At 39.3% G+C, this 23,067-nt stretch overlaps 3 protein-coding genes and 1 long non-coding RNA gene across 5 annotated transcripts in view; 3 read left to right on the forward strand and 1 right to left on the reverse strand.

Annotated features, from left to right (window-relative positions):
* ube2b (ubiquitin-conjugating enzyme E2B (RAD6 homolog)) overlaps positions 1–11,782 on the forward strand; it is a 24,581-nt gene extending 12,799 nt beyond the window's left edge. Inside the window, exons 1-6 of one of the 2 annotated variants that reach the window (XM_008332319.3) lie at positions 4,616–4,782; positions 7,873–7,953; positions 8,529–8,554; positions 9,145–9,234; positions 9,611–9,699; positions 10,121–11,782. In XM_008332319.3, coding sequence (XP_008330541.1) covers positions 4,739–4,782; positions 7,873–7,953; positions 8,529–8,554; positions 9,145–9,234; positions 9,611–9,699; positions 10,121–10,249 — 459 coding nt within the window. In that variant the 5' untranslated portion in view covers positions 4,616–4,738 and the 3' untranslated portion in view covers positions 10,250–11,782. Of the gene's footprint in view, positions 1–4,615; positions 4,783–7,872; positions 7,954–8,528; positions 8,555–9,144; positions 9,235–9,610; positions 9,700–10,120 lie in introns of those variants that run through there. The other variant, XM_017041694.2, reaches the window with a different exon arrangement.
* A 165-nt stretch (positions 11,783–11,947) lies between these two features.
* Positions 11,948–13,458, reverse strand: cdkn2aipnl (CDKN2A interacting protein N-terminal like). Its single transcript, XM_008332320.3, has 3 exons — positions 13,066–13,458; positions 12,364–12,469; positions 11,948–12,282 (listed from the first exon to the last, which is right to left on the reverse strand). The coding sequence occupies exons 1-3, from the start codon at positions 13,275–13,277 to the stop codon at positions 12,274–12,276; spliced, it is 327 nt and encodes a 108-aa protein (XP_008330542.1). The 5' UTR covers positions 13,278–13,458; the 3' UTR covers positions 11,948–12,273.
* Positions 13,459–13,995: 537 nt separating this feature from the next.
* Positions 13,996–17,610, forward strand: LOC103394866 (uncharacterized). The gene is made up of 3 exons (XR_003052943.1): positions 13,996–14,473; positions 16,129–16,223; positions 16,325–17,610. It is a non-coding gene; the product is annotated as an uncharacterized LOC103394866 (long non-coding RNA).
* A 1,935-nt stretch (positions 17,611–19,545) lies between these two features.
* The window catches only part of jade2 (jade family PHD finger 2), a 131,285-nt gene continuing 127,763 nt past the window's right edge, over positions 19,546–23,067 (forward strand). The window contains 1 exon segment of the mRNA XM_008332321.3: positions 19,546–20,790. Within this exon segment, the coding sequence (XP_008330543.3) occupies positions 20,704–20,790 (87 nt within the window). The 5' untranslated portion in view covers positions 19,546–20,703.

The following is a 23,067-nucleotide window of genomic DNA, read 5'->3' on the forward strand; positions in this document are numbered from 1 at the left end:
CATTTGTTTTCCACAATAACATTTTACAACTTTGGAAACAACTCGGCCTGGTTGTCCTATTGTTGTAGCTCTGGCTCCCTGGCAGCTCTCCAGCCCTTTGCTGACTGCATCATGTTGTCTGGCCTGTCCATATTATTTATCTCTCTGTGACTCATGCTGTGTGTTTTTATTAGTCTTGTATTTTAAATACAAAACCCCTTCATTTAAATTGAATCCTCAGAGGTTGTGCCCGTTCACTATGCTGAGAGCGTTATTAAATATACATAAATGAATCAAGTTCTGGACGCCAGACTTTACTTAACAAAAATTAAAAAACTAAAGGCTACCCTCCTCTGCTCTGAGTAAAAAACACTAAAAGATGATCAGTTTCCAGATGATTAAAAAATGCAAATGAAGGAAACAAACATGTGACCTAATGGTGAATTTTTCCTATTTCTAAGGGTTTGAGAATATATTGCAAATTCTTAGTAATTAAACTCAGTGCATTACCAACTAAAATAATTTTCTTTTTACATTTTTTATTTAGAGTTTGTAGTTTGCAGCTCAATCAGGGACACAAGTGAATCTTTGGTGAACAGGAAGTGGACTTTTTATTCATATTTATTATTGTTTCACTTGTTTTCACATTAATGTATAAAGAGCACACAAACACCGGAGTATGCGAGGTTAATCCAAAACACCACATGTCTCCTGTGTATAACTGCAGGGCACGCACACACTGAGCTGCAGTAACCTGTTAACGACACCTGGATACAGGACTCTGATGTCAGCACCAATCAAATGGCAGCAAACGTCGACAGGGTCCGTTGTGACCGTTCAGTTGTAAAAAAAAGGTTATCCATACACCTGCTGATGATGACCGATGCCAAAATTAAAATTCCCCTTGTGTGCCAAGAAGGTTTGTGTAAAAGCTCTTTTAATTCCAGGCCGGCAGATGCAGAGGGTGTGTTTGATGTTGACGCCAAAGCTCTCAGAGGGAAATGACTGTAGCCTCTTATGAACGATGTAATCAACGAGAAGAGGGGTTGGCGGAACAGCATGTGATGAATTGTTTGTTTAGGAAAGTTTGCAATGTTGCTGATATTGAGGAGGAGGAGGAGGAGGCGCAGGGAGATTATGGGGATTTTCATATAAAATGCAGTGGTGAAATGACTCTCTTTGTGGTTGTACCATAGCTTGTCAGGCACACATTACATCACCTCTCTATTGTAAAATTGTCATGTGAAACTGTTCTCTGCATATAATTGGTTTGATTAGATTGATGTGACACTTTGACAGTCCATAACAGGGCTAAATATAATATCCACACACACTTTCCATGTTGAATTTCAAGTGTCCTATTAACTTAAAATTGCATGTTTTCAGACAGTGGGGTGGGAACCTGGATACCGATGGGGATCGAACTGGTGCTGTTCTTGCTGTAAGGCAACATCACAACACACCACTACTTCATTATGTAGCCCCAGAAAAGGCTGTTGACAGATGGCGTGAATCATCATAAAGCAGGTGTCATAAATAATTTGCCTATTTTTTTTCCTCAATGATGCTAAGCACTCATTTAGTATTGTTTTCTCAATGGATACGGCTGTTACTTTCACTGTTTCGCCTCTCTGCGTTGGTTTGCATCATGTTACACTAAAAATAGAGAGATACAAAAAAAACAAACATTGTAAGACGAGAGAGCGCCAATTTCCACCTCACTCTCTTTTCCACCAATTAGCTTCCACGATTGTGTCTCCAGGATAGTTGAAACCATGACAACAGCAGGTTACTCTTTCTCATCTGAAGTCTTCAGCCTCACCTGCTGGCCAAATGGGAGAAGTGCAGCCCCAGTTATGAGGTCAGGCTGGTAGAATGAGAACAAGAGTATTTTGAGTATTTTGTTTCTATGTGATCATAAAAAAACAAAACTTTTGAGTATTTTGTTTCTATGTGATCAATGACCTATATTTTTTTTACTTGGAGATGACGTCACATAATTTTGTCACAGCCTAAATTTTGAGCATCATTATATTTTAACTACTGTTTGTGTTAATGGCGTAGCTATTTACAATGCATGTTTTGTTGTTGGTATGGTAGGTTTCAGTGATCTTGTGGTCCATTCAGGCTATATTTGCCTAACCCATAGCTATTGTCTCTTTAATGCCTTGTAAATGTTTTGGCTGCCTATAGGCTGCTTATCTCGTCTGTAATCAATTTGCTCTGGTCAGTAACAGCCAAATACTTTCCCACTGAGATTTCACATATATTTTAAAATAGACACTAAAGATCTGATCGTGTGGATTTGATTGTCATCTGGCTCCATCCCCACACTTATTTTAGATGCAGGTGCAAATGCTTCATAATAAAAACTGAGCAGCACTATGGCTCATTGTGTAAGAGAGCATGTGTTAGGGCCAGTGGGGGGTTGCTTGTTTTAAATGAACTGAATGCTAAATTAAACTTGTCTAATTTTTTTTCTCAGGTTGTTTTATTATTATTATTATTATTATTATTATTATTTACCCCAGATTTAGTTGAGAAATCTTGCGACGGTATCGGTAAAGAACTGGTATAAGATGATTTCCCTGCATCTCTTATGCTTCAGTTTGATTTGATTGTTGGTTACGGTACAGAGCTTGTGAGAGACTTATGTAAACCATTCCCTCTTAAGAAATCAAATGGTAAAATAATGTGGTCACAATGAATATTTTAACATGCTAGTGTTTACCAAACCACTTCAGTCTCGTTGTTGCTGCTACAGAAAAATTAAAATAGTCTTTTATAATCGGCATTACTTCATTCTGGTCTTTAATTAAATTCTCATTATTATTGCCATTGCGTGTTCAGATAACACAGTGTAACGGGACATTGGAGCTCTAATTAGACAATCAGTCTGCACCATCCTAAAACTTTGCTACTTTTTAATGCACGTGGGTGTTGTTAGTTCTGTTGGCTCCATCACTTCTCCTACACTCAGACTGGAGCAGGTTTTTGTGGAGACTAATGGACCATTAGAGAAGGAGCGTCTGATGTCTGAAAGCAACCGTAGTATATCTGTGAGAGGAGGAGAAAAGTGATGTGTATCAAACCTTCTTTGTTAAGGAGCTCTGTGTTTCCGCTACATGTTGCAAATGTACTTTTTTATCAATCTCAGTGGACTTCTTTGTTGTTGTTTTTTTTTTTCATGGAAACCTTGTTTTTCTGATAATGAAATTCTACACCATGTCAATGTGTTTTATATCACATAAAGAAGCATGGTTTCCATTCCCTGGCCTCAGGGAACACACCAAAGGCCAAGGCTGTTTTGCTGAACTTCTGAGTGTATGAATGACCTACATTCTAACAATAGTGAAATGCTAACAAGGCCAGGAGTTTATCTGTGTTCTAAGGCAACAAAATAAAAAGTACTCAGCGCTAAACAGCTACAGCTGAATATCTACCACAGTAAATGGGGTGACGACAATGAAACATATGTAAATACATATATTTTCAACAGTTATGCAAGATATTTGGCAAGTATACTGCAATGAAGTTTTTCATTATGTGCTCCAGCAGTGTGAATTGATGTATGGGTGCACAAGAGAGTATTTGGACATTTAAAACATTAATGTGTTGAGTGCTTATGATGCCTCTCCTCTCTTTTTGTCTCATTTGATCAAATAACACACGTTCATGTCACTTGACAGAACAATGTCATAGGATAACAAATTTGACACAACTGTTAGCTAAAATGTTTGATTACCCGCACCCTTGTTAGCAGGCATTAAATGCAGGGTGTAATGTGATAAAACACCCAGTTTTGTCTACTAACATCTTTTACTTAAGCAAATGTTTGCACCTATTTTGCAAGAGAGCAACTCTAAAAATGACACCGAAGCAGGAAAAGGTGAGATAATAAATGTACAAAGCATTTATTTTTGTTGATCTTGCATTAACACTCACACAGCCTTGCGTCTCCCCGGGTCCACAATCTTTAGGAATAAATGACATCATTACCGAGAATACAGACAAAGTTTAAACAACAAATACTGATAAATATACACCAGAGGACACAATGTTTACCCTCTAAGATATAAATCGTATGTTTTGGATATTTAAAATGTGACCTTACACGATGGGTGATGTTTGTTGAAATCATATAATTTGGTTAGATAAGACATTAATGAAACAATATGGCCACAAACTTGACTTTGTTTGAACGCTGTGCCTATGGTGAAAAGTTTCAATGGGATTTAATTGCCAACAAAATGTTCCATTACATCTATTCCTTCCACAGTCTCTCATCTCTTCATCTCTTGAATGTCATCAAAAGAGCAAATAATATTAGCGTCTTAGAGGTTTTTAATTGATCAAATAAATGGAACTCCTGAAAAAGGGCTATTTTATATTATTATATGATTACACACCTAAACTTCAAAGCATTGATTACATTGATACGGAATAATTCGAAATGAATACGTAAATGCGCCTGATTACGAGCAAAATACTTTGAGCCAATTACTAATGGGCCTGAAATTAATGTTTATTTTCGCTTCAAATGCATTAGAGTTCACCAAATAAGTCCAGATTCCGTCCTGTGTTATGACAGCATGTTAGGGGGCTGTACCTGTGAGGCGGCAGCCTCTGACGTCACCATAGAAAGCTCAGTAGCCAGTTGTTTTGAGAGAAGAAAAGAGGTACAAGCGGAAGAAACACCGTATTTGGTTTCGGATAGTTTTCGCTTTAATATCCTGTTTTTATAAACAGAATTAGAATAATGTCCACTCCGGCACGGAGACGGCTAATGAGAGATTTTAAAAGGTACAGCTACGTATTTACTGCCTTTTCATTTTTGTTATTTGTGTGTTGTTAGCTTTGTTAGCTGTCGGTGGCTAGCTTAGCTTAGCATTAGCTGCCGGTGTTAAGGTGTGTATATAAATATGGAAGGGAATTTTTATAATGATAATGTAAAAATTGATATGTTTTGTCGCAGTGTTTGACGTTTGCATGATTGACACAGTTTTTGTTTAGCTCTTTGTGTTATTTGTCGGTGGCAGTTTAGCGTTCTGCAGTGCTGTTTATACCCAGGGGATAACGTTATGTTCCTTTTGTCTTTATTTCTCTCACCACTCTGCTCTTGCTTAAGTCTGTTGTATGGTGCTTTTTAGGGTCATAACTTAAACAAGGTTGATTGTGTTGCATTATGTGAAGATGGCTTCATTTCTTCGTGCCCACACTATATGTCTTGGTACAACCGGCCTTAGCTGTAGCTGCTGCAGGCTCTGGGGTTTTACTTTCAGCAACATCCCAGCAGCCTGCAAATAGTTTGGTTTCAGTCCCCTCTCCCCCCCCTCCCCCCCCGACAGCAACGTGGCTTTCAGGTGTTGCACAACCCCAGAATCTTAGGTGTTTACCATGTCTTCGTGCTGTCTTTCCTAAATTAGGCATCTGTTTAGAAATAGCTTGCACGGAGTCCTTATATGTAAATAATGTTTGTTTACGCAAAGATCATAACAAAAGGTTGGTGTCCCCTCCTTGACTCTCACCTGACAGAGAGTGGCTTTACATACCTGCTATTCCCAATCTGTTACCCCTTTGTTTTGTAGCCCAGTCTCGAGGTAGTGTCTTGTGTTCACCATTTACACACATCTGTCAGTTCTGGAGCCATGATACTCAGCTAATCTGTCCAAGAGAAGGGCAATGGAACCAGGGGATAAGATGTCACTGTAACTTGAATCTGCTGTCCCATGTCCCAGGTGTAAAACTGTAACACACAGAGTAGTGCAGAAGAAAAAGACACATTCCTGGATCAGCATGTATGTCTGCACCAAAGCTGTCTAACTCCTTTGAGACCTGAGTGTTTGATCCTTTAATTCGGGTTATTTGCACAGTACGTTTCAAGAAAATGAGCTACGTTGTTATTTGGATGGCAACAATACACTGTGATATTTTTGTCTCAGTACGTTTGAACACTGGTGTTAAAGTGATACTCGAATAAGCCGTCTAAAAATAGCAGCATAAACAGAAACAAAACTGGGAACCAATATATATATATATATATATATATATATATATATATATATATATTAAAAAGGGCTTTATAGACAGATGCTAAAATAGTATTTTTTTACAAAAAGAAACAGTTTAAAACAAATTATAAACAGATGTATAAGCCACAAACTTTGATGGCATGATTTAAGCTAATGAGTGTGGTCTGGTACTTTTCTAAGATGACCTCTGCAGATTTGAAAATAATCCCTTCCATGTCCCGAGTCCAAACTGACTATCAGTCTGTTTAATTGGCAAGTGTAGTGAAGAGCCGGTCCAGCAGCAGGCAGCTAAGACAGATTACTGTAAATTAGGTTAATTGTTCTGGGTCTGTCTGGAGCAAAGGACATGGATCTAGCCTTTTGCACTGGCACACATACACACACACACACACATTGGCCTGCCTTTACAGCTATATGATCTCATTCAACAAGATTTTAAAGCAGACAGAGAGCTACAGGTTAAATCTGTGTCGTGGGAAACTGATTTCAGTTTTATATTTTGCACTATCCAAAGCTTAACTAACCAATGTCAGAACATTTACAGTGTTGACCTGCAGCCTATGCTCTGACTTGTTGACGTTCTTGTTGCTAGGCAGTTGCTGCAGTGGCATTTTTGCTCAGCACTTACTCTGTCTGTCAAAAACAGCTCTGGGCAGTTTTCATTGTGGAGTCGGAGCAAAAATGTATTTACAATATGTTTTATGATTTATTTTTGGTGACAAATGTCAACATAAAGATAAACAGCATGCTCTGTTTCCAAATGGTCTTTCCTTGGGGTGATATATAATGATTATATATATAAAAGAAATAGTCTGTCCAACAGGAAGTTCTCAAATGTGCTGTTTCTTCGCCTTTCGTTTTTGACCAGAGAAAGGTTATATAACATCAACATAGTCCAATCCTTTTCATTCCAACTGTTGAGCAATATTTATCCCAATGATAAGACACATCTCTGTGTCTGATTGTCATTTTTATTTTGCTAATGTCCATATTCAGTGATAACAACTGTATAAAACCACAATTTCTAAACATAATGTCAATCTTTTTAAAAAAAAACTTTTTTTATGAATGTCAATGAGTTGGCCATTGGATTAAGTCAAGACATAGAAACTGGAGTTGGCCATTGGATTAAGTCAAGACAGAGTAGAATAGTGTGATAGAAAGGGTAATGCACAGCAGGATATTTACAATCAAATTTCCTCTATGGAGAATGAAGATTTACAGATTATTTTATCAATGGAAACCTGTACATAATTGAGACCAAACTTTTTAAGAAACCCAGTTGGTACAAATGGATTACAAAGTTTTTATTCCATGTAAGAAAATCTGCAGAGTGGCTTGGTTTACTTCCACACCTTGACTTTGCATCCTAAGTCCCTTCACCTTTTTATTTTTTCCAAACCCTAAACCTATTTCATGTAGCTCTGTGATTTATAGAAAGTGATTGAGTAACTTGCTTGCTTGCTTTTCCTTCAATCCTAATGTGTATTTTATGTGTTATCCTAAAAGCTGGTGGCACAGCATCAGTTCAAATGAGTGCTAATGGTATAGCTAATGTGAACGGACACATGCCTAACAGCAGGATGGACACGATGCTCTTAATCCTGCGAGCCTGGCTGCCAACTGCAGTCACGTCCACACAGCAGTTTGTGTTTTGACTGATAATTATCCTGCTGTCAAGACGATAATTAAAACCTCACACTATCACCTCTCAGCTCTGTCTCTTCCTTCCCCATCTGTTTTTTTTTGTCTGTCACTTTGACTTTTATTGCTCTTCATCTTTAATGTTTGTATTGTTATTTTCACCTCGTCTCTGGCCTTTAATTCTTTGTGATTCATTTTTGTTTTTTTTTCTCTACAGACTTCAGGAAGATCCACCCACCGGTGTGAGTGGAGCACCATCAGAGAACAACATCATGCTTTGGAACGCAGTTATTTTTGGGTGAGTCATACTCTAAATCCAACTCCACCCAACTCCCTTCACAGCGTCACTGTCATTGTAATGTGTCTGTTCCTTTCTTAACCTGCTGCGTCATGGTCACATGCTCCATGTTTTATACGTACATGCTCGTACATGCTCCATGTACGTTGTAACAATTCCTTATAATACCCACCACACTTATGACAAAGAGCCGATTAGAAACACAGGATGTTAATGGATCTTCATGCTAGTGGTATGACAGTGAAAATACTGAAAATAAAAACATCATACGTGAAATATCAGGTATAAAATGCAATGTAATATATATATATATGTATATATATGCATATGTGTATATATGTGTATATATATACTGTATGTATATATATGTATATGTGTGTATATATGTATATATATATATATATACATATACATATTCATCACAAATGTAAGTAACAACCAGGAAAAAGCAAATCAAAGTACTAGTTGTTCTCTGCATATATGTTTGTAGTAGCTAATACAATTCAAACTGTGTAGATAAACCTTCCTTCTTCTTCTTTTTTTTTCTTTTTCTTTCTGCTTGTCCTTTTTGACAGGCCTGTGGGAACGCCATTCGAAGATGGTGAGTTCTTCTTTATTTGGTTGATTATGTGGGTTATACACTCAGGGAATCAGTACTCCAAACATACAGCACACGTCATGTCAGCACCTGCAGAAATCATGCATATATTGTTTCAAGGACTGTTGACAAGTTATTGTTTTTATTGACACTTTTACCTGAGTGCTTTGAAAGTCAGTGTTTATAACTTCGATTTACTTCATGGTTTGTGTTACCCTAACATAACACATTGTTTTTTTCTAAAGTTTCTGATTCTCTCCACCTGACAGTGACCACTTATTGAATAAATACAAACTCACATAAAACTACCTCTCCTGTGTTTATTTGAGATGAGTGCTGTCTTTCCACCTGTTATTTTCTCCTTTTTATCTTCTTCTCAGGCAGCCATTGTCTGCACTTCAGTGAGCAATTCCCTTTATTCTCTCCAAAACAGCGTTATTTTTAGCAACCTAATTGTTTGTCCTCCGTTTTCCGAGTCTGTGTTGTCACCAAATTTCATTTGAGTGCAACGACCAAACAAACAGCGTCTCTCTTTCTGCGTTTCTTCATCTCTGCCTCTCCTCCTCATGCCCTCTCCATCTGTGCTTCCACAGGAACATTTAAGCTTCTGATAGAGTTTTCTGAGGAGTACCCTAACAAACCTCCCACAGTTCGATTTGTCTCCAGAATGTTTCACCCAAATGGTGAGTAGTAAAGCAAACCAACCTACATTTTCACTGATTCAGATATCGAGTTTGAAATAGAAAAAAAAAGTTTCTTAAATGACTCTTTTAAAAGCTATTCTACTATCTAAATTATATTACTATTTAAATAGTTTTCTCATGAGTTTTTACACTTTTTGTTTTTATGTATGTTTTATTTTGCCATATTTGTTGCTGTACCTGTACTTATGGTTGTATTTGCATTTGTGTAATCCCTGACAATGGAGTTAAAGGTTAAATGTTATATGTGTAATGTGTCAAATATCAAATGCAAACAAATTTAGTAAATACTAAATGGGGTTTTTCATTTTGAAACAATATGAAGTGTTTATTCTTGATGTCTGTGTTTGTTTTTTAGTTTACGCAGATGGCAGTATTTGTTTAGACATCCTTCAGAATCGCTGGAGTCCGACATACGACGTGTCGTCCATTCTCACCTCCATCCAGGTCTGTTTTACAAATAAATGTGTTTTCTCCCGTTTGGAGTAAAAAAAAAAACAATAATGTAGGCTTAGACAGAGAACGCTACAGCCAGTGTTCTGTTTTAATTTCTCCACTGGAGGGCAGCATGTTCACTCTCAGATAATATACAGCGAGAGACTCTTACCTTATGTTAAAAGAACAGAACTAACCTTTAACAGAGGATATTATATTAATAAATCTCTAAAGCAGGCATCCAGAGTAAGTTACTAAATGTTCAAACAAGGAAAATAAGATACAGCGACATCAGGGTTCAGTTTACAGTCGTTTACATCATCCCTTAAAAGGATTATTAATGATGCCTTATTAAGAAAAATACTTTTCTCAATAAGGCATTCATGTAAAATTGTGTTTATTATTTTGTATTAAGTGTGTTCTTTACTCGCAGTCATTGCTGGATGAGCCAAACCCCAACAGTCCTGCCAACAGCCAGGCTGCACAGCTTTATCAGGAAAACAAGAGGGAGTATGAGAAGAGAGTGACAGCCATCGTGGAGCAGAGCTGGGTGGACGTCTGAGCTTCCCTCACTCTCCGCTGTTTACTATCCATCATCCCCTCATCATGTCATTACAACAGTCTTTTTTTTACCTTATCCTCAACAAAACAAGGAAAAAAAAACAGCTATATTTGAAGAACTCACACACCACCCAGAGAAACCAGGAATAACGACCGCACAGAGAGCAACCAAACCGGACTGGACATTAACTTTGCCAACACGTGAGGAAAACAACTGAGGGAAATTGGATTTTTTTTTTATTAGGCCTTCTTGTTATTAATTTTACTTTTTGTATTGCCTGATGTGAAATAAGTTATTTCTAACAGAATTTGTAATATATCTTTTGGGTTGTTTTTTTCTTTGTTGCTTGAATAGTAGTTTCATGTTGTTATTTTGACTTTTATAGATTTGTTTTTCCACATTTGAAAAAAAAAAGAAGGCTCCTTTAGTTCTCGTGTCTGCTGGTGAGTTTTTCTGTGAGGAAAAGGACAGGTTGATGACAAAGCAGCATACAATGAATCATGGGAAAACCCAGGAAATGCCTTTTTCGTAGTTGTCGTCGTTGATGATCAAGTTTTACCGATGCAGCTGATAAAGAACTGGGCCTGTTGCAACATCTTCATTATTTTCAGTCACTGAAGGTTGGCAGACGTCACATGATGCAACAGCGCCAAGTCTGTGTGCGCCGAGTTTTTATTTAAATATTTCTTTTCTCAGTGGGAGAAGGCGATAGATTGGAGAGAGGGATGTTGGAAGAAAGCACATGTTAACAGTAGAATGTGGCAGGAAAATCTTTATCTGCAAGTCCCGAGAGAGAGAGGAAATCCATTTGAGAACAAAGTGTTAAAATCATTGAATCCTCCTTAAAGGGATAGTGTGCGTTTTTTTCCAAGTGTGGTAAAGAGAAACTGACATCTCTTTTAGATAGAAGAAGATAACCAATCAGTGCTTTTTACTTGCTGTGTGACAAAGAACACAAAGAGCTCCATGACCCCTATGAGGGGCCTGGCCCCTACTTTGGGAACCGCTGGTATATAAAAAAGACAAGTATAGAATTTTATTGACAAGTTTATGCTTTGGGTCTCTGTTGGTTTTTGGACTTGGCCATGTCAGTTATTCAAACAGGTAAAACTCGGTCTATCCCTTTAAGTTCGCTCATGGAGTACTGTACTGACAGCTGGAGACCGAGCAGTCGAAAAAAGAACGTTGAAATTTGTGAAACCTAGAGGAGTTGGCGCGAAGTTTACTGAAAGTCCAAGTCAAAGTTAATGCAGTAAAATCCAGTCCACTCCTGGAGTCCAATGACAATGAAACGACCCACGTTTACAGTGAATTTGTGATTTTACCAGACCACAGATTAATAATCCACGAAACACAGTCACCATTCAACAACCTCTCTTCTGAGACAGTCAATGTCATATTGTGGTTAGTGACTTCAATCACCTAGTAAGCAGATGGGATATGTTAAAAAATTTTGTGAATTAAGCAAAAAATATGTATACTTATAACAATATGCTGTATAAACATAATAAAACACATTTTTCAGACTTTGAATCAAGTTTTGCTCTTATTTTTACCGTGGTGGGGTTTTTTTTTCCACACGTTCCTCCTGTTTTTCCTTCATTCAGGTTGAATTGAAAAATAAAGAGATGTGACAAAACACCAAAAGGAAAGCATCAGTTCCTACTAATGAGACATAAAAAAGGCAACTCACCAACGTAATGACAAAAATCTTTTATTCTGTAGACCAAACCGAAGACTTATCACACTGAATCTGAACCGACTTAAAAAGACAACACTCGTTTAAAAGTGATTTCTAAAACAACAACACTGCTAAAACACCATTAGATCCAAACTTTAAAAACAGTCTTTCTGCATTTTAAAAACACGACGTTTACAAGAATGCAAGACGGTTAAAAAAACCAAAACACTAAAAGTCAGTGAAATGTAGATCTGACGTGTTGCAAGCACAGCCTGCAAATAATTTACAGCCGAGTTCATCAGCTCAGAACCAGAACGAGCAGATGAGAAGACAGCCAGGTTGGTCACAAACCCTGAAAGAGAGGAGTAAGTTCACAATTGTTACTAGTACTGGACATCTGTGTGTGTGTGTGTGTGTGTCTCCATAAACTCACCTGTTGCTTCTTCATAATTTCATCTCTCGTCTTGAAGACTGGTGCGTCCACCACCACAATACCTTCAGCCATTTCCTTCACTTTCTCTAGCAGCTCTTCACTGTACCTACGAAGGATGGAAAAGGCTAATTCATTTTCAGCTACCACGACCAGGAGTCATCACGGCAAGTGTGAGGCATTTACAATGTTTTTTAGCACAGTTAAGTGCAATAATGCATAGAGGCACTGGGAATCTTTATCTCTGGAATTTCAAAGGTCATCTTCCAAATGATGCTTTCAAGCACAAGGTAAATACTATTACAATATATGTACTGACATGGAAAAATAATTTAAACATTTCTTCCAAATTATTATTTCAACAAGCGGCATGAACATTTACAATCATTTTTTAATTCTAGCATCCTTAAACGTCAAAAAAAAAAAGTCACTGTTTTGATATTTGCATCTTTGGTGTAAAAACTCCAGAAGGAAAGCCATGCATTGAATTTATGGCCATAGGGGGCAACAGTGAGCTTAACAAGTGTGAAAACAGATGAAGAAGAAGATTCGTTACTCTGGAAAAAGAACCAGTTTTGGTCACTTTAGTCAAGTCAGGTGAGCTTAAAAACCATAATAATAATAATTATTACAATATTAATGATAATATTAAGGCAGAAACCCTCAGCGAACACGAGTTCATAAAACGAGGTTTTGTTTACGCACCGACAGCCTAAGAAGACATTGTTGGCCCACACCATGGACAGAGAGAGCAGATGATCCAGCTGCTCTGAGGTAAACTCGTTAAAGTTCCTCATGATGAACTCTCTCCGGGCCTCCCAGTGCTTTTCACTCTCCCAGTATCCCCGGTAGGTCTCCACTTGATCCACTAAGGCTCGGTTCTGCTGAATAAAATCCTCTACGTCCTGGTTAGACATCTTGATTTGAACCGGAGGCACACTAGTTCCGGCTTTTTTCTACTTTGGGTTAATTTCCGGTTCATTGATAACAAGGGTAGGTTGAAACACCGCCCTCTTCTGGATTAGAGTCGAAACGATACATTCAATAGAGCAGTGGTTGTTTCTTTTCTTATAGTTTCTTTTAACAAATTTATCTTATTTTATTTAAACTAATCCTCTTCTTTAGTTCTTCTATAGACATCCATGTATTTTACACATCATTTCCGAACTTACTTACTAGATTGAGGACAATATAATTACTTTGTATTGAGTAAATATACTATTGTACTAAACCTCATCAGTTCATCAAAGTAGGGGTACTGCAGTATTATTACACAGCACTTCTAGCCCTGTGGTTCACAGTGAGGTCAGTGTTGTTTGGGTTGAATTACTGTTCTTTCCCTCTAGGTTTTCCACATTCAAAAGTCATCGTCTGTCTCTTCTTACCATACGTTACATGTTATATCCAGACACCTAAGGTATTTGATGATTGAATAGGGAAGGATGATCAAAGACAGAATACACACAAGTACTCTGATGAGATCACTTTTCACTGCCGTGAGGCCCGACCGCATGGTCCCTCCATTTTTTTTTCTTATCAGTGTTTCTGATCATTTAATATCATTTATCATTTAAAGTTTTTGTTTGTTTTGGTTGGACAATTTGACTTTTTTTTTACGGTTTGTATAACTGTATAAATGTATTATTATTATTAACCTACATAATATAAATAATTTGCTGTTTAAAGTTGTTGGTCATTTAAAGTTTTTCTTCAGAAAATTCTATCTTTGTTTTTCTGCATTGAAGTTTAACTTGGACACGCTTGACTAAATCTGGTCATTTTGATTCCCATCTACTTTATTGCTGATTTGTTTTCAAAGAACTTTAATCAAAGCTAATGAATATTCTGTTACATGTTGCTGTTTAGTTCTAAGTTAATTAAAGTTGTTTCTGTGGAACGGAACAGTGAAGCAACCACATTAACCCGTCTTGTTGTTATGGCTGTGTTGTTGCAGAGCGGATTTTGTGATTGCAAACATATTTGTTTTCATCACCAAGACGACCCTCCTGTTTCCGAGGAAGACGAGAACAAAGAGACAAGGACGGATGACATTCCTGTGTGGGACCAGCGGTTCCTTAAAGTCGACCAGGGAACCCTGTTTGAGCTTGCTCTGGTAAATGTAAATCTATGTTGTTCTACAGAAAATAATAGAGGCTAAAATGGCCAAAATATCAACAAATATAACCATAACAATTAATATTATAGAAAGAATGAGCATTTGAGGAAGAGTCGAGACATTAATTGCTTTTATTATTTGAGAACCAATTACAAACCTTTTTATTACAAATTACAAACAAAACCACAGGGGCTTCAGGGGTTACAGGTGGCAGGGACGTGGACATGTTTTTGTCTTCCACTGCGTTTTAAACCAAACCAATAATTAGGATAAATTGTGGACGGTGTTATGGGTCGTTAAAATAACATTTATTATGACGACATTATGAACATTTGAAACTGACTTCCGGTCTATTCTCCGATAGTATAATATACTATATCAACCTGACGTCATTCAACGTCAACCGAAACATTTTACACTTCAATTGAAACGTGATGTATTACATAATACAGTATATAGTATTAATATAAATAGCACGTATCCCACCTAGTGGTTTAATGGCAAAACTGCAAGCTCAGGGTTTTCCAGCACACACGTAAATCCCTCGCAGGCAGATTTAGACTTAGACTTAATACGTAAATGCCTCGCAGGCAGATTTAGACTTAGGCTTAAACTTTCTTTACTGTCATTGCACAGAAACACAGGAAAACACTCAGTCTGGCAACGAAATGTCGTTGCTTGGCAACCGGAGTACACAGTACAAAGTACACAGCTTGTAGGCCATGAGTAATAACTTGAAGTATGTCTACATACATATGTATATAGGTAGTGCAGAACAGAACAGACATTGTGCTAAATATAAACTAATGATAAATATACTATGTGAATAGTTTAGTACAAAAGTGCGTTGAGATAAACTATAAGGTAAATATAAATATAAACAGTATGACGTGACAAAATATTCGTGAAATATCCACCAGGATAATATTCCTAAAATAAGGAATATTCGTGAAATATTCACCAGGATAATATTCCTAAAATAAGGAGCAGATCATATTTCCTGCAGCATAAAATACCCACACTGCTCTTCTATACACAAAAACACCTGGTACACATTCATTTTAAATACTGTAGAGACCGGTATCGTTTTTTTTATCTTGAAAAATACACTGAAAATAAAGGCAAAAAGAAATACAGTATATATATATAATAAATATTTTATTTCTTCTATTTTTATAAGATCAGCAGATCATATTTCCTGCAGCATAAAATACCCACACTGCTCTTCTATACACAAAAACACCTGGTACACATTAATTTTAAATACTGTAGAGACCGGTATCGTTTTTTTTATCTTGAAAAATACACTGAAAATAAAGGCAAAAAGAAATACAAAATACAATACAGCGTTTCATTTTATTTCTTCTATTTTTATAAGATCTTTATATTTTTGATCGACAATTTAAAGATATTCACAAAGTTGAGCAGTTTTTAATAAAGATAGCAAGTTCAAATACTGCATTAAATATTTAATGCATTAAAGCAGCAGTCATAAATCTTTTTTGTACCAAGGACGGGTCAGTTGGTATCAGCCGTTACTGCGGACCGGATCACTAAATTTTCTAAATTAGACTTTATTCTGTTAGTATCAGAGTCGGAATGGCTTAATATTTTGAAACATTGTCTTTTAATGAAAAACCTGTGTTCCACAGCGGCCCCGTACTAAATGACCTATGGACCAACACCGGTCCCCGAACCAGGGGTTGGGGACCCCTTCATTAAAGCACCTGGAGAATACTGCACTACTGTATGTATATTTTATGACACTACAATGTCAACAGTTTTTCCTGGTCATATACAGCATGAGGGCTTCTGTCACGTCTTTTTCATGGTGTCATTTTTCTCCAGAAATCCTGGTGTGAATTTCCCAGCAGGAGCAACTCGGTCACAGCAGGTTGAAACAACAGTCAGACTTGCAGGTGTGAAGTAACGTCTGTGCAGATCCAGACAGGAGATATTTGAATGTGCACCCTGACAGTGTTGGTGCGATCTGATGACAGGGTGGCCTCACCTGTAGGAAGGTTATGAAGTCATTTTTCACACGTGAAGCTAAGACGAAGCTAACTATACGATCGTGCTAATGCGGACAGGTACAAATTAAATCGTCAGTCGTTATAATATACTTTTTTGCATTAAAAAAGGTGGCAAAACATGGACTTATGCTAATTTGATCATTGTAGTGCTGCAGCCACTTGACATCTAATTAGGTCGTATGCAGCCAGTGAACCAATGAATTCATTCATAAATTCAATTATTGGTCTTTTACACAACATGTCCTTAAGTCAGAACCGATTTTAAACCTAGCCTTTGACCACAAACAATTTGGATGTCATTTCTACATTTTTTTCCCTGTTACGTTATTTTGGTTAATGTTTTATCTTTTGACTAAGTCTTAACTTTTAATTTGCAAAAATTTGATGCTCTGCTGTTTTTAGCGTGATTTTTGTTTCCCCATTAGAACGAGCGGCCCTGAAAAATGGTCTCAGATACAGTAGGTTCCAAAATGACACAGACTTACACACATTAACACCACATTCACATTAACACCTGACACCGATCCGAGGCTAGATTCCTCTAAAGGTGGTCCTTGAAATGTTCCCCCTCTGTCATTTCCCCCTCCGTGTTTTGAGTCCTGGAAAGTGAGCAGAAAAAACACACACTCATAAAACCTGCACTTTCACCTCCTCTCATATTACACCAGCAGGAACCACCAGCGCCTCCCCGGAATATTCTACATTTTGGTCGACTTCCAAATCATACAAGTCGAGGCCTTAGCGAGTGAACTAACCCATTAAGTTTATGGCTCGGCTCTGCCCCTCTGACTCAGTCTGATCAGCATCAGACTGAGTATTACACTGCGCTCTGGCAGATGGCTGGTTTTGATGAGTCACCTAATGTACACTCGCTGAAGAGTAAAGTCAAACCGGAGAACACACGGAGACCACAGGCGGTCCTGAAGGAGGCTCAGACCTGAGGGACTGCTGAGGAGAGAGGCTTTCCTGTCCCTTATTGTTAGAACAGCAGTCGGAGGAACTTGATATCCACATCGTGCTGCAACACTTTCCCCTCTGTTGATGTCACATTTGCATTCATTTCACCTCTTTCTTTTTTTTTAAACTAGTTTTAAATTTAATTATGTCAAAAAATACTTAAATAAATTTCACCTCTTTCTTTTTTTTTTAAACTAGTTTAATTATGTCAAAAAATACTTAAATACTCCTGTACGGAGGATTGAACTTTGAGTAGTGTAAAATAAAAAAACAAACAAGTTCATGGCTACTGCTCGCTCAAAAGTAGTCCATACTTATCGAATACAGCAAGGGTGTTAAACATACGGCCCGTGGGCCAAAAGCAGCCCGCTCGGGGTTTCAATCCGGCCCACTTGATGAACTTTGACTAAATTGACTAAAATACAACTTATTTTCAGGAAATGTTTTGTAAAAATACATTTCATTATAATTAATCAAAAAAATAATAATTAAATATAATTAAGTGCTGTAATATTTGTGTACTTATTTGCATGGACTTATTGTTATTTATAGTTAATTTTGTTATGATTGTACTGGTCCGGCCCACTTGACAGCTAAGTAGGTTGTATGCGGGCTGTGAACCAAAATGAGTTTGACACCCGTGGAATACAATACAACATAAAATATATAATATAGTTAATATAGTATAGGATATGATATAATACAGTACAGTACTGCAGGTTGTTATTGAGTAAATGGCACAGAAATACTCCTGAAGCAGCTGAACATTATTTTATATTATTTTCCAAATCATTTAATTTCACTGCAGTCATAGATATTAAGAGGCTAGATGTGCTTTAAAAAACGGAAATATTACGTAAAAATAAAAACACTGGCGTCATCATTTTGCAGCATTAAAACCATTACGTCAACAGCGCTGCGACCCCTGTGTCCTTGAACTTCCCTCGACCTTCTCCGTACCTCCATCCCACAGCAGCGCTGCACTCATTAGCAGCTCACGCCTATCTTTTTGAATTGACGTGACTGATGATTGAACGATGCGCTACAGTACAAGTCACCCAGCTGCTGCAGGCTGCCAATAAAACCTACCACCGCCACCACTAAAGACAGCATTTGACCCCGGAGCCTGTGCGACTCCGCCGTCCACAGAGGAAGAAACACAATGTGTGTGTGAGTATCAGCAGGCAGGATAATGCATTAGTGCCCATTAGGAGGAGCATGGAGAGGGTCACGGGCGGTGGGGGGGGGGGGTCGGGGGACGCTGCCTGGTGTGTACCTGCGTGAGGTGGAGGGGAGGACGAACGGTGGGACGCTGCTGTTGGGTGTTGAATGTGGGCCATGAAAATCCCCTCCCCGTGTCCTTCACCAGCTGGTTTGTGCCGAACACCGCTCACCTCCCAGCCACCCCAGTGTTTCCCATGATGCACCCTGATATTCTGCGTGTCTGTATTTTATTTATCCATATCGCCGCATTTTGACAAATTGACCTCAGGTTTTATCAGATATGAAACAGAGACGTGAAGATCAGCCAGCGTCTGTCACCGCGGAGTCACTCAGTGTGATGGATGGGCAGACTGATAGGTCAGGGGAGGTTCGACTGTTCCAACGTCAGATCTTCCAGAGGCGGTGACAGAGTGCCAGTGGATGGCACTAGATTATGCATTGATCAAACACCCTCTTCCCATTTAAGTATGGATTTTTTAAGGGAAAATGTCAAGGAAGGTAATTTACTTCCCTGCCATTTCCGTTGGATGGCTTTAAAGGGAACCGATCGCTGCCGGAGAGACATTATCTCTTACAGTAAAGTACCATTGCAGTCCCTCAGCTGCAAAGAAGTCTCCAGCTGCCGATCAGTGTGACGGCAATTAGCAGTGAGAATTGAACACTTTATTTCATTGTTTCTCAAAGACTGGGTCGTGACCCTCAGGTGGGTCCCAAGAGATTTTTTTGCGGTCGTTTTGCATCGTTTCCCAGGAGTTTACGAATAATGACTACTGACTTTTAAAATATGGGTCCCCAGAAAAAAAGTCGGGGAAACTTTATTTGATAAGTTCCGATCGAATCAATCCTGAGAATGTTGCCTGTAGGGGTCGCCACGTCAGACAGACTCACACTATTTCTTAACTGCTCTCGACTTTTCTCTTAGAATTATTGGGCAAAGTTTTGCGCAAAAACAAGAAATATAAATATTACGTATAAATAATACGAAATATATTTTAGAAAAAAAACCTATTAAGTGCCAAGTTAAAAGAAAAAAAAGAAAAAGGAAAAGGTGGAGACGACAATCTGCGCGTTTTGTTTTTGCCTGAGTCACCAGAAAGTGTGGGGCTGATGATGACAGCAGAGCAGGTGGATGGAGCGTCAATGCGCGTCCTCTCCTCTCCGCGGCGCACTCTCCCAGCCTTTCCTCAAAGGAGGAAGTGCAGCCTGCGGTAGCACCGAATTGAAAGTACGCCATAAATATGGCGCCAAAAGAGTTTTCAAGCTGATGATAGAAGCTGATTCCTCTTCCTCCTCTCTCCCTCCGTGTGTTGTCTGTTTTTTTCTGCAGGTGGGAGGAGAGGTTGCAAGACAGGACCCGCCTGTGCGGAGCAGCAGAGCGCACTGAGAGTCAGAGTCAGAGGCTGAAGTGAAGACGAGCACACACAAATGTTTGGTTCTGGACGGAGGCACGTTACGAAACTGGAGTGCGATCTTTTCTGACTCATCGTTTGGAACGAAAGCATCTCTTTATTTTTTTTTCCTCCACTTTCTTATTCTTCTCCTCCTCCTCTCGTGTACCACTGGCACCGGAGAGGAAACCACCACCGCCACCGCGATCGGGGGGCTGCTTTTGCAAAATGCGACATGCTGCGCGCACACACGGTCACCATCAGTACCCTCATCAGTACCCTCATCAGTACCAGCTGCTGTAGAACCATCCCCGCTGTGTTTGTTGTTGACTTTTGAAGGCTGTTTAAGTTGGTGTGGCTGCAGACACTTTTCTTTTTTTTTTCTCGGAGGTGGGTTGTGGGAAAAGGAGGGGATTATTTCGGATCTTGGACTTGGAGCTGACGTGCTGTCACCGCGCACCGTGAGAGAGGAAGCGACCGTGCCCCTGTCTGTCACCCAGCCTGGATTATACACCGGAGTCGGGGCTGTTTTAGCAGCACGGCTAGCAGCAGGGCAACAGCGAGTTGGCAAAGTGAAGTAAAGTGAGCGAGTGCTATAAACCCTCCTCTTCCACCATGAAACTACATGTGCCTGTCTCCGGCTTCCAATGATCTCCTCATAATCTGCACCGAGGAGGACGTCCCTGCATCTGCGAAGCTGACCGCCATCAAGGTAAATGCCACTAATGTGCGTAAATGTGAAAGTGGGAGTGTTGCACAGAAGTGCACCCAGCGCTGCTGTTAGCCTAGCACCGCTGTAGCACTAGCAGCAGCAGCAGCAGCAGCAGCCTGGCACCATCGCACTTTTGCAGCGGGCTTGTCATTGACACTCAGCGGCTCGAACTGTGAGGAAAGGAGGGCTGTGCAGTTTTTGTCTCTGCGTGCGCGCACGACTGATGCAGCGTTTGAATGTCCGCACCGTTTCACACGCCGAGGGGAAACGAACCACGTAAACTTGGCCGTGTTGTGTTGCAAATATCGCCTGATCTACGCGCCCCCCAGTGGGAATCAAGGGGAGGAGGAGGGAGGGGAGGAGTGTTCAAGTGGAATCGTCATCATCATCATCATCATCATTATTATTATTATTATTTATAGTTTTTTTTTTAAATTTATTTTTTAAAGTGAATTTTTGTTGCTGCTTAGGTGAATTTATTTTTCAAAGTGAATTTTTGTTGCTGCTTAGGTGAAGGCTGAACTTGCACGTGAGAACAGGAAAACACTGCTGCACGTGCATGCGCGCACGGACGCGCACGGAGGGCATAGGATGGGGTTTCATTAGAATTAAACACATGTTTAAATACAAATGTATTAAGGCTGTGAAACGATTCGAATGTTTAATCTGATAACCCATTAATCGTGATCGTGCGTAATCACGATTAATCGTGATTAATTGATGTTTAAATTGTACGTATTTCTGTACAGACAAACATTATCAGTAGGTGTTTGTGTTTTTTTGTTTTTTTTTGTAACATATCCAAATGATGGCGTTATTAGTTTAGCTTCAGGAGTTGGTAAACTGAAGTCGTTACTGTGCATCTTTTTTTCGTGGCTTGTAGAACATGTCAAAACTTTGGTCGAGCCAATGTCCTCCAAAACAATTTTCGATTTACAGTTCCTCCCAGTCCATTTGACAGTTGAGTCAGTCATCCTGTCAGCTGTAGACTGCCTTACTGGCCTGAGCTCAGTGAGGCTGCTCTGATGCAAACCTGGCATCTGACCTGAAGCTGAATTTACAGCACTGTGGATTCACTGTGTCAAATGTGCCAGTGTATTGTGTGCTTGCTGATGTACTTTAAATCAGAGAGCACATTTTATATAAACAAAGTAATGAGCTCTCCTGTTTTACACTTCACTATTGATACTTGTAGTCTCCAGCAGGGGGCGAACTGTTTGTTTGGGTGGTATTAACAATAGAAAAACAAGTTGTGCATTTTTGGAATGAGATAATAATAATAATAATTTTTGAAGATGTCATTATGTACATGAGATAATTTTTCACCATACTGACTAAGACCTGTAATAATTTTTGAAGATGTCATTATGTAATTTCTTTGGAAAAATGACTAGCTAACGGAGTCTTTGGACTAAAGCTAAAGTGTCAGATCTCAGATCCTGCTCCATTCGGCTCAATTGTGCTGGGGTTCATGTGTAAAGACTGAAAGCTTCAGACTTGTCATATGAATGACTGATGGCACATCAGACATAAATCTGATCTAGGATCACAAACTGTTGACATCGATGTAACTGGCAGGTCCACGCTGTCGGCGCACAGTATAATGTCAACAGCTACTTTGCCGCTTTTATATATAACCCAGAGTTGATAGCAGTGTATTTAGGAAGTCTGAGCACGCAACGTGTAAACACACACACTGACACTTGCGCTCAGAAGTAGACCAACTACTCCTCCTGCCTCCCCGAGCCCTTCTCCCTCCTCCTCCCTCCATCTCCACATCCTCCGTGCCGTGCAGCTACAACTTGGTTCCAGTAGACGTCGAAGCAGGGTGGGTGTGTGGGCTGTTGTTTACCTCAGTCAAAGCCAGAGCCCTATCTAAATTCCTGGGTTGGTGTTGGTGTTGGTGTTGGGATGGGGGCTCGGCTGCGTTCATCCTTAACTAAAAATGACTACGGCCACACAGGGAGGGAACATGTGGACGGAGGAGCTGCTGCGGCTGCTGCTGCTGCTGCTGCTGCTGCTGCGTATGCTGACAGTCGGATGGTTGTTCATTTATGTATTTATGGTAGAGTGTGTGTGTGTGTGTGTGTGTGTGTGACAGAGACTGAAACTGAAACTGAACCGGTGGTAGTCTTGAATCAATTAACCAGGAATCATCCAGGGGCTTGTGAAGCGTTCCCGGGTGTCACAGCACACCCTCCACGACACACTCCTGTGTATACACACACACACACACACACACACTCCCAAATCAATCACCATCACCATCGCTGTCAG

Source organism: Cynoglossus semilaevis, chromosome 19, assembly GCF_000523025.1.
Source record: "Cynoglossus semilaevis isolate Cse_v1.0 chromosome 19, Cse_v1.0, whole genome shotgun sequence".
In the NCBI taxonomy this organism is placed as follows: Eukaryota; Metazoa; Chordata; class Actinopteri; order Pleuronectiformes; family Cynoglossidae; genus Cynoglossus; species Cynoglossus semilaevis.

Bases quoted from the DNA above. Each gene is read 5' to 3' on its own strand.
- cdkn2aipnl (XM_008332320.3), bottom strand. From the start codon at position 13,277: ATGTCTAACCAGGACGTAGAGGATTTTATTCAGCAGAACCGAGCCTTA. The intron at 12,470-13,065 runs GTGCGTAAACAA...CATCCTTCGTAG, and splicing joins AATGTCTTCTTAGGCTGTCG to GTACAGTGAAGAGCTGCTAG.